Source organism: Marmota flaviventris, chromosome X, assembly GCF_047511675.1.
Source record: "Marmota flaviventris isolate mMarFla1 chromosome X, mMarFla1.hap1, whole genome shotgun sequence".
NCBI lineage: Eukaryota > Metazoa > Chordata > Mammalia > Rodentia > Sciuridae > Marmota > Marmota flaviventris.
This window is the reverse complement of record NC_092518.1, coordinates 63,647,991-63,663,813: the sequence shown is the minus strand read 5'-3', so window position 1 is coordinate 63,663,813 and position 15,823 is coordinate 63,647,991. Positions and strand designations below refer to the sequence as shown.

The following is a 15,823-nucleotide window of genomic DNA, read 5'->3' as shown; positions in this document are numbered from 1 at the left end:
AAGTAATCATATCTTTATAAATCTCTTTCATTGAAAATAATATTTAAGCTCTTTGAGACAGAGACCTTCTTTTAATCATTTTCTATCCCAAAGTTAAAGTATGATGTTTGGGAAAAGTAAAACAAATATAATATTTACTTTTATTTTTCTCCCTAGTTTCCAATACAGTGCTAGGTACAAAGTGGCTCAGTAAACATTTATTTCTCAATGCAGTAATTCAAATATTCAAGGATAATATTGTAGATTTGATGACTCCTCCCAAGTTAAGTTCTTTGTCCGATGATTCCTTAAAAGACAGATATATAGAGATGCAAAATTCCAGGTCATGCCATCTAGTACATTCTTCTACCAATGTCTCACCATCTTGTGACAATTAAAATATTTTTCCACATTGTTGTTCACAATTCTGCTTAAAATATTTTATTTTCTGTTTTTTATCATGTATCACATTGTGTTTCTGCTCACATTCTTCTTCTTCTTCTTGGCCTTATTAGAGCATTCTCAGAATCTTCTGCATTCAGCTTATCTTCAAAATATGATCCCTTAAATTGGTCACCTCAGTGCATTGTAACTCAGTATAAGAGAAACAGGCAAACAGTTGACCCAGATTCTCAGGTACCCTACCACTTGGTGGACATAAATGATTCTAAGAGCTCCTTCCTATTGACAAAGAGTACTACCGTATAGGTGGTTCCAAGCCAGATTGTAAACCAGTTATCCCACTTGTTTTATTCCGTGCATTTTTTTACATAATGGAGACATGTAGTCTTCTAGAAAGTCAATTCCCATTTAGTAATTTTTATATTTATAAAATTATCCCCCACAGAAAAGACAGGGGAAGGAAAGATGCTCAGAAGTGACAGCAGTACAAGTTTTCAGAAACATATTGAGTACCAAATAAAAGTAGGGTGACAATAGTTCTGGGTGAAATACATATGAAGTTTTTATTGAAAATAAAATATACAATATGATTTTGATTACATAATAAGACAAAACTTATGAGGGAAGTGCTTTCTTCAGTTGGGTATATCCCTTAGATAGTTGAGGGGCAAGCTAAGCAATAGCTCTATGTTATAAAGGACTTGCTTTTTGTTTCTAAAATTTGAGGTTGGGGTTTGCTAGAATGCTTTCTTTTTCATTTTATTTTATTTTCTCTTCTTTATTTTTTTACTGTAATATTTTTAGCCAAGGATATCAAGAACTGAAAAGAAAGAATACTATAGGAAGTATGGTGCAACATCTCAAGTGGAAGGATTATTTAGAAGGGCTGGGAATTTGTTGAGTACTGGCTTGCTCTACAATGACTTTCATCATTTGTTTATCCAGGGTCATCTGCCCATATTTTGATCAATGTGTCCTTTATAATTAATCTGTAGTAAAACTTCCTATTTTCCTTTTTCAGAAAACTGAAAAATTGCTATTCTTAAAGTATGGGTTAAAAGGCGAAACCGTGCTAAAAGTCTTCTTTCATCTGAGCTTACCCTCTTGCAAGGGCAAATAGTTTTCTTTTACCAAAAGGGAATGATTGTGTCCCTTCAGAATGGTATTATATTCATAGGGGGTAATTAATACTAGTAAGTTTTGATGGCATCCAGCAATTTATGGACATTTTTGACCAATAGTCAGAAGAGGAAGAATAACACAGTGAACATTTATTTGAGACAGTCAAGGAGTTCCATGTCCACTGACCTGGAGTCTTGTGTTGGCCACTTAGTGGCAGAGTCAATCTGCAATATTCTTGTAGTTGCTGTTGTGACTGCCATCTTGGTTACAGGCACATTTTATGCAACCAGAAGCAAAAGACATGATAATTTACTTTAATAACTCTCCTCAGCTATCTGCCAAGAGATTAGATCAGAGAGATATGGAGCAGGTGGGAGGATCCCTGATATAACTATATTTTTCTGTGGGGAGTGGAGGGATTACATAAACAAAGTCTGGCCTGACTAGCAGTAAACATACCAGGGTAATATTAGCACACCTTATGAGAACTTGTCCATCTCTGAAGTAAACTCCTATTTGATATGAAAATATATTGTTGTCAGAAGATCTCTGGGAGTTAATGAGTGTTTTCAGAACTGCCAGGTACAGGGCATAGACAAAGCACTTCATCAAGCCATGTAAAATGGATTCCTGGGAGTGGTTCTATAAGAGGTATGTTCCAAGTCTGCTGATAAGTATAATTGCACAGGAGTTGTAATAATAAGTCATTAATCTGCTGCACAGCTATATTTCTAAGGAGAATACTGGAGGTTTTAGAATTTTTATCTTGAGAGTTACGTGTTACCAGAGTGCCTTATTACTCCTATAGTCTAGAAATAGATAGTAAAAAGACTAGAGAATGTGGTAAAGAAAAGTTCATCTCGTCGAGTGCAAGATTGTAACACAATCAGAGAAATGCAGGTAACTGGAGACACTTCTTGGAGTTGTGCAAAAATCCCTTATAAACTTGATTAATTAGATTTTCTTAACTTTAAAAGTTCCCTCTCAACTCTCAGGTAAGTAAATGAGTCACAGAGTCAATGCTAATTCATTCTTCCCTTCCCCTTTGCATCCTCTTGAGTTAAAGAGAGCTAACAGCAGAGTGTAATGACCAGAGAGTAACAGAACTTTTCCCAATCTGGAGCACTGTTGCTATTTTTTTGTTGCCTAAGCATCCTACCATGAAATCTTATGGAGAGGAACTGTGATAATTTTTGTCCTGTGTTGGGGTTGGGGTGCGAGGGATTTGAAACTATCTGAAGAAGTCAATATGGTCTTTGGAGATTCACGCAGTCATATTGAAGTTTTTAATTATTTATCTGTCCTGAGAACATGTTATGAGGCAAATGCAATACAAGCATGTCCTCTGACAAAGGGGGATCACTTGCTGAATGTATCATGAAATGAGCTTTTATGAAGACACTAGGTAGTAGAGATATGTGCATTACTGAAGAGTTTTTTGGCACCCTTCAGTCTCTTTCTCCCAATGATGAGAATGACATTGGGTTCTGTTCCTGGGGAACTCACTACATAATGTTTAGTTAGCCAAAACTAGCCCTTGGAAAAGATGTTGAACATTAGGGAATATTCAGAAGATCTACTGGGTAGGTGGCCACATGAGGATAAACTTCCTGCTATCTCTAGAGCCATGAGTACACAGCAATTATAGGAAAGAGGAAGGAACCAGACTTGGAGCCTCACCACCAACTTCCAGTGATAGCTTGTTCCATTTAACCCATGAAATCTTCCTACATCAGTGGCAAATCTATTTCAAATCATTTCGAGAAACCATTTAATGGGTAAATTCTAAAGAAAGGAGGAGCAATTTTACTGGTGTGTTGCCTAGTGTTATCACATCACATACTTCAACCTACTTGTTATGAGTCAAGTAGAAAACAATTCTAGTATTGTTAATAATGGAGATAGGAAAGAGCTTGCATTTACATACTGGCTTTGAGCATTCTTAAAACAAGAGGCTCTGGGTATTTTTGGAAATTTCTTTAGTAGACAGCACCTGGACCTATCCTGTCTCTCAATGTTTTTCTTGCCACTAATGTTCTTGAGTCACAAGTTAAAATTTGGTTTTGATAGCCCTTGAGTTCTAAACTCAACCACAGAAAAAAATATGGATAGTTGTGGCAGAAGCCCAGACCTCCAATTCTATGATCAAGTCATATTTTCTATATGCATTGCTAGACAAAAAGGAGAAAAAAGCCAAACTTCTGGGGTTTTTTTCAGGGCCATCATTATTCATATTAGCATTTGTGTGTGTGTGTGTGTGTGTGTGTGTGTGTGTATACATATTGTATGGCTTGACTATGTAAATAGTGGAAACAGCATTGGGCCAGTAGTCAAGAGACATGAAAGTAAGCCCCTTCCCTTATCTTGGTGTCAGTTTTCTATATCTAATTGGGAGTAGGAAGGAAAAAGGGTCTTCCAGGTTCTGATTTATGTGGAATGTTGCTTGTTACTCTTCTTTTCTTGATGATATGAGAGTGAGAGACAAGAGGATGACTACCTCTAAAATCAGTATTTCTCATGCCCCAACAAATCCAGGGAGGAACTCCTTATTTAGTCTGGTGTGGTCGCATGACCAAGGGTGAATATAGGAGGCACTACCTAATTAGATATGATATGACTGCATACTGGCTTCAAAAGGGGAAAGACATAGCATCAATATTATAGTTTAGATATGAGCTGTCCCCAAAAAACTCATGCGTGAGACAAAGCAAGAAGGTTGAAAACTGAAATGATTGGTATGACAGTCTTAACCCAATAAGTGAACTAATTCCCTGATAGTGGCTGGTGTCTGTAGGCAGGTAGGGTGTGGCTGGAGGAGGTGGGTCATTGGGGCCATGTCTAGAGTATTTTGTCCCTGGATGATGGAGTATTTCCTCTCTCTCTCTCTCTCTCTCTCTCTCTCTCTCTCTCTCTCTCTCTCTCTCTCTCTCTCTCTCTCCTTCTCCTTCCTGATGATGCTATTTTTACAACTGCTTTCCTCTGCCACTCATTTCTGCCATGATGTTTTTTGCCTCAGCTCAGGTTTTGAGGAATGGAGTCAGACTTCTATGGACTAAGAACTCTGAATCTATGATCTCCAAAATAATATTTTCCTCATTTATATTATTCTTTTCAGGTATTTTTGGTCACCACAGGGAAAAAGCTGACTAAAACAGAAATTGGTACCAAGAAGTAGAGCCATTGATGTGACTAACCTGACCATGTAGTTTAAAAGTTTTGGAGCTTTTTGGAATTTATAAGATGAATTTTGAAATGTTTAACAATGCAAGCTGGTAAAGCTTTAGAGTGTTCTAAGTGGACCCCAAAAGGCAATTCTGGTGGAAGTTCAGAAGACCAAATGCTCATAGGATGGGGTTTATGATATTTCAGAGGAGGAGGACTCTATTGGAAAGTGGACTAGAGTTCATTTGTTTTATGTTCTGGGTAAGAATTTATCTCCATTTTTTCCATGTCCTGAGACTTTCTGTGAGGCTGAATTTAAAGATGATAGACTAAATAATCTGCCAGAAGAAATTTCTAGGCAGAATAGCATTCAGGCAGTGGCATGCATGTGTATTAATGGCAACTTGTAGCCAAGTTTATTTTGAAAATCAGAAGCAGAAAGCAAAGAAGAAATATTTGAAAACTTGCAGTTTGGCCAGAAAACTGAGCAAAACTGGGGCTAAGGAAGATGTGGTTTTTAAAGATATTATACACACTAAAGATATACTAAAGATTTTGCCAAGAAACAGTAAAAAAAGATGGCATGAGGGCTTCTCAAGAATATGTATGACCACACCCATCTCAGGCTCAAGAATGTTGAAGTAAAATATCCTTAGAAAAGACCGTGGGAGCATTCTACTTGCACAGGGGTACCTAGGAAGTTCTTTCACCATTCTCAGCCAACCAGGCACTCAGAGACTACTGCAGCCAGAGTCCTTGGAGGCTTGGCTACTGCTCAAGATGGTGACAGATCTTGGCAGCAACCACATCATGCTGGATTTTCAAGATTAGGGGGTCATGGAGGCTTTCACCAAGATTTCAAAGGAAGACCTAAGAGGCTGGCAAATTGCAGTAGGTTTGGATTACCTGTGGGAATCCCCTGATGGGGTGATGCATGGAGATGTGAGGAGGAAATTGAAGCTGTAGTGGACACCCCAAAGATTAATAGACACAAGTCCAGTGACATGTCTGTCAAGAAAAGCTGCAATCTGGAGGGGGCATCAGAAAAAGAAAAGTATCTCCCACATTGCTTTCATCTGAGACACTTTGTTGCTATGGACCCAACACATTTGCCTGGGATTTCAAGTAATGGTATTCTTGATATCCACATTAGTAAATGGCCAGGGAATCTGTTTGCATGTTTTCTGGTCTTAGAAGAGAATATATTTGATAAGTTTGTTGTATTTGTAGAGTGTATCCTAAATACACTCGCCAATGAAAAACCCCTGAAGGTTTTGGCTGCTTTAATTATTAAGAAAAGATACCCTGGGCTGGGGATATAGCTCAGATGGTACAGTGCTTGCCTTGCATGCACAAGGCCCTGGGTTCAATCCCCAGCAACATACAAAAAAAGATACCCATGTAAACATCTACTAAACCCATGTTGGAGGTTAATCAATGAGGTCTGAATAAAATGTAACCCAGGTTTTGATTGGAGAATCTTAAGGTCTTTAAAGAGAGACTAGAATTTGGTCATTTTAGTAACCTTCACTAAAGAATAATAGGAAACATTGGTGAGGTGCACATGTGGAATTATTGAGGCTGATTCTATGAGGCTAGCCACACCTGGGTAAGTTAATATGCATTTAATAGCAGAAGATATAGAAGTGGAAGTAATTGTGTGTATCAGGTCTGGTAGCCTAGCTTGAGGCAGCTGTGCCCCACAAAAGTGTGAGAAATAAATATTTTTTGAACTTTCTCTTTTTTACTTCTTCCATGAAAATTTAGTAACAGTGTAACAATGACATAGATATGAAAAGAATTATTGACTTTTAGGAGGAAAAGGGAGTGATGTGAAAAATAGTAGAAAGGAACAATCCTGCTAGTGAGTTACATGGGTAGAGTGCTGTAGTGGAGCACAAAGTTATAGTCAGGAGGTGGGCTGTGGCACTCAAGGGTGGGATCCAGTGGCAGGAGAGAAGATACTTCCATCTGATCTTCTTGTCCAAGCTCAGGGGCTGAATGGTATTTCAAAATATCCAGCTCAGTCTCCATCAGAAGGGAATCTTTGTTCTTGCTGAGAGGTCTCAGGCTGGTCAAAGAGAAAGAGAAACATGAGTAGTTTGGGATAGAAGAGTACATCTTGTACCAGTGGATGACAAATATGAAGGAAATCCAAAGCATATTTTGAAAGATCATGTTTCTTCTCTATATGATTAAGTTTCTTCATATATTGGGTGGATATGAGGGAATATGGTTGGATTAGTTGACTTTAAAGCTCTTCCTGGCTCTAATATTCTATGACTGGAAGTCTAGATCCTATATAGTTCAACTAGTTCAAACTTGGCTTTAATTGGATGCTTGCTTTTGGAGAAGTCATTATCTCTGGTTCACCTTTTCCTTGTCTTTATAATTACAGGCTTGCACTTAATGGTTTCAAAGAATTCATTCATCTCTGGAAGTTTAAAAACCATGTGCTCTGATTCTCCTGCATGAGCATTAAAATGTCAGGGGATTCTTGTACAATGGCCTTGTCAATTTCCATCTAATAGTGATGATAGATCTATTGCTAGCTACCATAGTTTGAGCATTCACTATGTATTATGTACATATATTGAGTGTAGTCTCATTTATTTCTCATACAAGTTAAGTACAATTAGTAATCCCATTTAATAGACTAGCAAACCAAATCCCAGAAGCTAGAATTCAAACTAAGATCTGCCTGGCTCCAAGGATTGTGAATAGAAGATGACTATTTACATTTTATTTTGTCTTCCAAATATAAATGTTCCTATTAATGATAAAGAGGTGAAAGTAGGCACTTCAAGGAAACATAACTAGGGTTGAGCCTTCTCAAAGGACCTAAAAGGGTTGATCAAGTAACTGAAACCAACTTAATGTTCAGGACTTCTGAAATTGAGAGAAACTTCCTTGTGTTGAGAATTAGGGACTCCCCTCCATGACCTAATGGGCACCAAGAGAGCTGGGAATAGAGATTGCCTTCTTGACAGGCTTTTCTAGCACAGGATAACTAATGTTACATACTTATATTTCCTGTCTTTTGTCTCACTGCACAGTCTCTTCTCTTTTAAATCTATGCTTACCTTCAGAGATTTTGAAGATAGAACTTTTGACATAATGTTTCTTTTATCTTCTTTCAAAGCTGGCTTTGTAAAAAACCTATTTGCCTACTAATTTTACTCCAGATATTTCTGGAGCAGCGAGCTACATAGCCTATCAGAAAGATCAGTAAAATAGAGGGAAGGGGATGGGGGAGGGAGGAAGAAAGGGAAAAGGGAAGTACTGGGGATTGAATTAAAACAACTTATATTCTATGCTTTTATAATTATATCACAATGAATCCCAATATTATGTATAACTAAAAAGAACTAATAAACATAATCACTCTTGCTCTTCTTTGGGAAATGGATTGGTAGAAAGCTTAATTTTAGTTAGGAGGTTACATTTATGGTATAGCTCAAAGAAGATGGTCACACAGACTGGGGTGTTTTCAGTGGGAGTAGCAAGAAATGGGCATATTTATTGAACATTGAAAATGTTTGACCCTGGCAAAATGATTAGACATGGCTTGTGTCTTGTGTCATATCCTAAGTCAAACCAATGTGTACCGTTATGTGCCAATGTGTGTCTGTGAGCTAGACTCTGACAAAGAATCCCTTCTACTAGTAGAGTAATGGAGACCAGGAAAATACACAATATGGTCCCATATTTCAAGATAACTCATATTCTAATTACAGAAATAGGACCTCTTCCAGTTTGTAAAAATATTGAAGAAAATTTACAGAGAAGTAGAAAACGCTAGAGTGGAAGATGAGTATTACAACATAGACATTAGGTTCTTTAAGTACAGGAACTTTATCCTTTTTCCCTATTTCCAGTTTGTGGCACATATTAAGAGAAAAATACATGGATTTCATGTGAGATATACAGAAGCCTCTTCTTTTGAATGCCCTTAATCCCAAACTGTATTATTGTTTAATCTAGTTTCTGAGATGAGTTCAATTTTAATCAGTTTTAAAGGTGAGGACTTTGGCAATGATGTTCAGGATTTCTGTGGCTTATGGGCAATACCTGGAAAGGTGTCTTTCTCACTACTCAATATGCCATATTCTTAATGCCTGTGAGAGGGAAAATTATCTCCTAGGCAATGTATCTTTCACTAATGTGTGTTTAAATCAGAGGTGTTCATCTGTTCTTGAAACTGTATCCCCAAGTAGTGTACTTACAGTAAGGCTGTGATGCCATGTGGCCAGGCATGGGTTTCCAGGCACTTCTGGCTTTTGGTTTTATCCCAATTAAGAACAGTTGCATAGTCTCCTGTATCCTTGAGAGAAAAAGGATAAAAGTATCAGTATACTCTCTGGCACATTGAATCAGGTATCTAAAAGGCTATAATAATTCAGACTACTCTTCTTATTTTTACTAGTATATGACCATCCCTAACTTAAATAGATATCTATGAACATATCTACCCAGTTAAAGATTATTTCTTAGCTTTATATTTACCTAAATGTGGCTCTGTTATTATATTCTGGACAACCAATTATAAGAAGAAGTGATGTATGTAACTTCAGTGTCACTTTCTAAAACAAAATTGCTAGTCCTTCACTTCCATTCTTCCTATTTTTTTTCAGACTTTTATGCAGATATACTGGTGAGCCAATTTCAACCATGTTGATAAGAACAAACTCTTAGTCTCTAGGAGATTGTGAAAAATTAATATAGAAGGAAACAGAGTTCCTGTACAAACTCCAAAACCTGAGTACTTTTCAACTGTGAAGTAACCCATATCGGTGAAATGTAGTGTGATAAAGAAATATCTCTCCTTTTGACCTTCCATATTTGGAGACATTTTAATTATGGTAGCTTAGCTTAAATATTGACAGAGCTTCTCAGTCAGCAAATAGTCAATATGGAGTCTTTTTAAAATTTTATCAGTAGTTTCTATTTTTTAAATATTTTTCAAGAGCATGAAGAGAGAGCCTACAGAATGAAAGAAAAATCTTTGCCAACTGTACTTCAGATACAGCATTAATTTCTAAGATATATAATGAATTCAAAAACTTAACATAAAAAACAATCAATAAATTGGCAAAGGAACTAAACAGACACTTCACAGAAGAAGAAATATGAATGCTCAACAAATATATTTAAAAAGTTCAACATCTCTAGCACTTAGAGAAATGCAAATTAAAACTATATTGAGATTCAATATAGAGTCTGAAGAGTAGCTGTGTTTCTATTCTTGGTTTGTCACATTGATTTGTGACTCTGAGAAAGTCTATGAAATTCTTTGGGCCTGAGATTTTATTTATTTTTAATTCCTTATTAGATTATTAAATAAAGATGAAATAATCTATGTGGAGGTGTTATACAAATGCCCTCATCATACTAAAATACTCTGCCTGGATCAGAGTTACACTATTGATTTAGGATTAAGATTATTGACCTCAGCTTCATAAATCCATTCTGACAGCTGTTTGAAGATCACCTAGTCTTAAATCCAATTTGTGGCTATAAAGAAATAGGCAATGGGGTATGTGAAGTGCCCAGGTCAGGGCACCAGATGCCCAAAACATCTCTGGTATGGGGGTCGTAGCCAGGCAAGAGGGGGCTACAGTGTAGCGGAATGCTTGGGCCAGCACCTTTCAAGCAAACCTAGACCCATACCATTTCCATGCCTCCATGCCTCCATGCCTTACCAATATTGCTTCTTGCTTGTAACAGATTTCAGACTGCTGATTTTTTTTTTAAAAAGTATCTTCTTCCTTTGATTCACTGGCCCACAGACCAACAGTTATGCCTCAAATCACTGTCCAGAGCTTCTCACAAGTCTTTGCCACAGACTCAATGTTAAACCCACATTGTCTCATGGTGTGGGCACCATCTAACCCAATGAAAATTAAAGCATTGATATCCACTGATGTTCATAGGTCTTTAACACAGACAAACACAGACACACATACTGTAAAAAGAAAAAAGAAAAAACACAGGATTTCTGATTTCCCAGGAAGAATGCTTAAATAATTAGGCATTTTTAAAAGTGGGTCTCTTTTCCACTTTCATAAAATACACTAGTAAGTGTTGGTACCCTCTCCTCTCATGCTAGCTCATTAGTCTCTTTTCTACTCAAATAGTGGTTTTCCCTGATAGTAAACTCAGCATTGCAGAAGATATTCAAAGGAACCCTAAAAATACAAGAGCCAAAAAACTAACGCAGAGATCAAGGGAAAATAAATCTTATTAGAAGAGTATACCAGCCAATGAGAATTAGGAACAAGTAAACATAAGAAATACTACAAAATGATAGAAAATAATACATACTTTTCTATAATAACACAATTTAAATGGGCAAAATTATACAAGTAAAGATATACATTGATAAATTGTGTGAAAAGCAAGAACTAATTGTGTTTTCTGCAAGGAACTCATTTTATTTATGAACAAACCTATAATGTGAAAATGAAAGAAGAAAAAATTAAATTCCATGCAAACAGAACCTGAAAGCAAGAGTGGTTATTCTCAGGCCTGATGAAGTAGACTTCATGCCTAAATTAATAAGAGACAAAGATGGTTCAACACATTAGAAAAGACAAGAACTCCCCAATATCATTGTAAATATTTTTACTCTAAATGACAATGTGCCCAATTTCATAAAACATGCATTGCTTCACATAAAGGGACAGATGAGCACTGATACAATAATAGTGGCTGATTTAAAAAACACCACTCTCATTTCTATTTAGATAGAAAATCAACAAAGATATTACAGAGCTTAACTATTCTTTATTTCAAATGGACTTAGACATCTACAGAATATTTTATTGAACAAAAATGCAATACACTGTCTTTTCAGCTGTTAATGGGGCTTTCATTGGTGGGCCACAAAGCAAATCTCAGAAAATAAAAAAAGGAAGAAAAAAAGAAGTAATTATTTGTAAATTATTGGATCATAATGTGATGAGATTATAATTCAAAAGAAAGAAAAATTACAGATAACAAACATATGAAGATTGAATATTACACTGCTGAATTATGGAAGAAATTGAGAGAGAAATTTAAAAATTTTAGAATCAAAAAAGAATAGAAAGAAGACATACAGAATTTATGGGATATAAGGAAAGAATTTTTAAAAGGAAAGTTTGTAGTTTTAAGTTCCTAAATAATCAGAAAAATCAGAAATTTTTTAATTAACCTAATGCTGCATCTCAAAGTATTAGAAAAACAAGAGGAAACCAATCTCAAAACTAGAAGGAGGAAAGAAATAATAAATTCAAAAATAAAACTAATGAAATAGAGAATAAAAGAAAAATACAAATGATTAATGAAACAAAGATTGGGCTCTTTGAAAAGCCTTAGCTAACTTAATTAAGAGAATAAGAAGACACTAATTAATAAAGTCAGAGTTTGAAAAGAAAATATCAATATTGACACCACTGAAACTCAAAGGATAATTGATGACTAATATGAATACTTACACTCCAATAAATTGGAAGATACAGAAGAAATACAAATGGTCAAAAATATATGAAACAATGTTGAACATCCCATGAAATCAGAAAAAAAATGATAATTAAAATTACACTGATATTTTATCACACTCCAGTTAGAATGGCAATTATCAAGAATAAAAGTAACAATAAATGTTGGTGAGGATATGGGGGAAAAGGTGAACACATAAATTACTGGTGATAGTGCAAATTGATGCAACCACTTTGGAAAGCAGTATGGAGATTCCTTATAAAACATGAAATGGAACCACCATTTGACCTAGTCTTTCTACTCTTTGGCTTATACCCAAAAGATTTAAAATCAGCATACTACAGTGACTCAGCATCATCAATGTTTATAGAAACTCAATTCCCAATAGCTGAGCTATGGAACCAACATAGGTGATCTTTAATGGATAAAAGGATAAAGAAATTGTGATATATATATATATATATATATATATATATATATATATATATATATATATATATACATACATACAATGGAATATTACCCAGCCATAAAGAAGAATGAAATTATGGAATTTGCTGGTGATTGGATGGAACTGGAGACTATCATGCTAAGTGAAATAAGCCAATCCCCAAAATCAAAAGACCAAGTTTTCTCTCTGATAAGTGGATGTTAACTTAAACAAGAGAAGGTAGGGAGGAGAAGTATAGAAGTTCATTGGATTAGATAAAGGGGAATGGAGGCAATGGAGGGGGATGGGAATAGGCAAGACAGTAGAATGAATCAGACATATTTCTTATGCTTCTATATGAATACACGACCAGTGTAACTCCACATCATGTACAACCACAGGAATGAGATCAAAATTGAAATGGATTGCACTCCATGTATGTATAATCAAAATTACCAAATTCTTAAATACTGTTGTGTATGTGTAAAAAATAGAAAACATAGAAAAGAAGAAATTGATAAATTTCTAGAAATACACGAACTTGGGGCTGGGGATGTGGCTCAAGCGGTATTGCGCTAGCCTGGCATGCGTGCGGCCCGGGTTCAATCCTCAGCACCACATACAAACAAAGATGTTGTGTCCGCTGAAAACTAAAAAATAAATATTAAAAATTCTCTCTCTCTCTCTCAAAAAAATTTAAAAAAATAAATACACGAACTACAGGAAATTTAACAAATTAGAGAAAGAAAACTTAATTAAAAGACCAATAACAAAGAATGTACCTGTTTTGATTTAGATATGCAGTGTCCCTCAAAAGCTCATGTGTGATAAAATTTAGGAAAGATTAGAAGCAAAATGATTGTTCTATGATATTCTTAACCCAATAAGCACACTGATATGGATTATCTGGGTGGTAACTCTAGGCAGGTAGGGTGTGGCTGGAGTAGCTGGGTTACTGATGGCATGCCTTGGGGGTTTATATTTTGTTCCTAATGAGGAGAGCACTCTCTTTCTGCTTCCTGGTGGTCATGTCCTGAGCTATTTTCCTCCTTTAAACCCTCTTTCCACAATGTTCTTCTACCTCACCTCTGGTATAGAGCAACAAAGTCAGGCATCTCTGGACTAAGACCTGTGTAACCCAAATAAACTTTTCCTCCTCTTTTGTCCGTAGGAAAAAAAATCTGATTAGAACTGCAACTGAAGCAGAAATAAAAGGGTTCCCAACAAAATTAGACTGAAATAAAGCACAAAACTAGGGCATAATCCTTGAAAATAGAAAAGAGATCAGTGGAGAATAGGAAGGGAATTGAGTGGAGGGACAGGAAAAGGGAGGAATAATGGAATGAAACTGACCAAACGATACTATATATATATATATATACATACTATATATATATATACACACACACATGAATATGCCACACTGATTTTTACCTTTACTACTATTTTTTTTCATTCTGATGCATTCTTTAGTGCTGTTTGCCATGTTAAATAAATTCCCTTATTTTAACAGGTTGTGGAAGAGTTTCAGATGAATTTTTGGAATATATTTAGATGATCATGTATTGCTTTAACTTTGTTCTATTTATATGGTGCATCACAACATTCATTTATATATGTTGATTTAACCATTTATTATCAAGATAAGTCTTACTTAGTCATGAACACAATATTTCTATATTCTGCTAGATTTAGTTTGCTAGTGTTTTGTTAGCATTTTTTCATTTATAAGTGATATTTATCTCTAGCTTTTTTCTGTTGTTTTTTGTGGGATGTTAGTGTCAGAGAACACTGGCCTCATAGAATGAGTTGGGAAGTGTTCCCTTCCTTTCTATATTTTAGAAGAGTTTAATAAGACTTGTATTAATCATCATTAAATGCTGTTGAAATGCAGTACCAAACACATGTGGCTCTTGTATCTTGATTGTGAAGACTTTATTTCTAATTCAATTTCTGTATGTTTCATCTCATTTTTATTGAACTATAGTTGACAAATAAAACCTACACATATTTAATGTGTACAATGTGATATATTGATATGCATGTACATTAAAAACAATAAATATCATCAAGGTAATTAGCATATCCATCACTTCAAGCTATCTTTCTGTAGTGGGAAATTTAAGAGCTATTCTTTTAGCCAATTACAAGTATACAACAGTGTATTATTAACTTTAAAGTCATCATGTTATACATTATATCTCCAGAATGTATTCATTTTACATAACTGAAACTTTGTACCTTTCATCCGCATCTTTCCATTTCATTTTCACTGCCATTCCTGACACAACCACAATTCTACTCTCTGATCTTATGAGCTTTATTTTTTAGAATTCACATTATTATAAGGAAGATCATATATTACTTCACATATATAATGTTTTCTAAGTTTACCCATGTTGTCACAAATGGCATGGTTTCCTTCTTTTGTAGGCAGGATATTATTCAATTGCACACACATGCATACACACATATTTTCTTTATCCATTCTTATCTTGATAAATACAATTGTTCCTATATCTTGGCTATTGTGACTAATGTTGCAATGAATTTAATAGGGTATCAATATATTTGGCATACCAATTTCATTTCCTTTTGATTTATGAGCAGAAGTGGGATTGCTGGTGCATATCTTGTTAATTTTTGAGGAACTTACACATAGTTTTCATAGTAGTTTTTCTAATTTATATTCACACAGGGTGGATCCAAGGGTTCCCTTTTCTCCACAATCTCACTAACATTTATTTTAACTTGTCTTTGTGATAATTGACATTCTAACAGGTATGAGATAATGAGCATCTGTGGCTTTAACTTGAATTTTCCTGATGATAGTGAGGTGGAATATTTTTTAAATATTTATTTTGATATATTTTCTTTGAGAAATATCTTTCTGGTCCTTTGTTCATATTAAGTTTGGTTGTTTTCTTGGTATTTAATAAGATTTCCTTATATATTTTGGCTATTAATCTCTTATCAGATGAATGGTTTGTAAATATTTTCTCATGACTTTCATTCAGATATGTTTTTTTCTTTTGTAAGTTTTTTTATGTAGTTTCATTTGTCTGTTTTTGTTTATGTTGCCTGTGCTTTCATGATTATATTGAAAAACAACTTCTCAGACCAATTACAATAAGCTTGTTTGCTAAGTTTTCTTCTAGTGGTCTTATAATCTTAGGCCTTACATTTACTTACATAATACATTTGGACTTGATATATTAAAAAAGGGGTCCTATCTCATGTTTTTGC

General features: G+C 35.1%; 1 protein-coding gene across 5 annotated transcripts in view; it reads right to left on the bottom strand.

The window, feature by feature from the left end:
- Positions 1 to 928: 928 nt before the first annotated feature.
- LOC114093112 (vascular endothelial growth factor receptor kdr-like) overlaps positions 929 to 15,823 on the bottom strand; it is a 295,863-nt gene continuing 280,968 nt past the window's right edge. For all 5 annotated transcript variants that reach the window (XM_071606114.1, XM_071606116.1, XM_071606118.1 and 2 more), the window contains 2 exons: positions 8,892 to 8,989; positions 929 to 6,736 (listed from right to left, as the gene is read on the bottom strand). In XM_071606114.1, the coding sequence (XP_071462215.1) occupies positions 6,535 to 6,736; positions 8,892 to 8,989 (300 nt within the window). In that variant the 3' untranslated portion in view covers positions 929 to 6,534. The remainder of the gene's footprint in view (positions 6,737 to 8,891; positions 8,990 to 15,823) is intronic.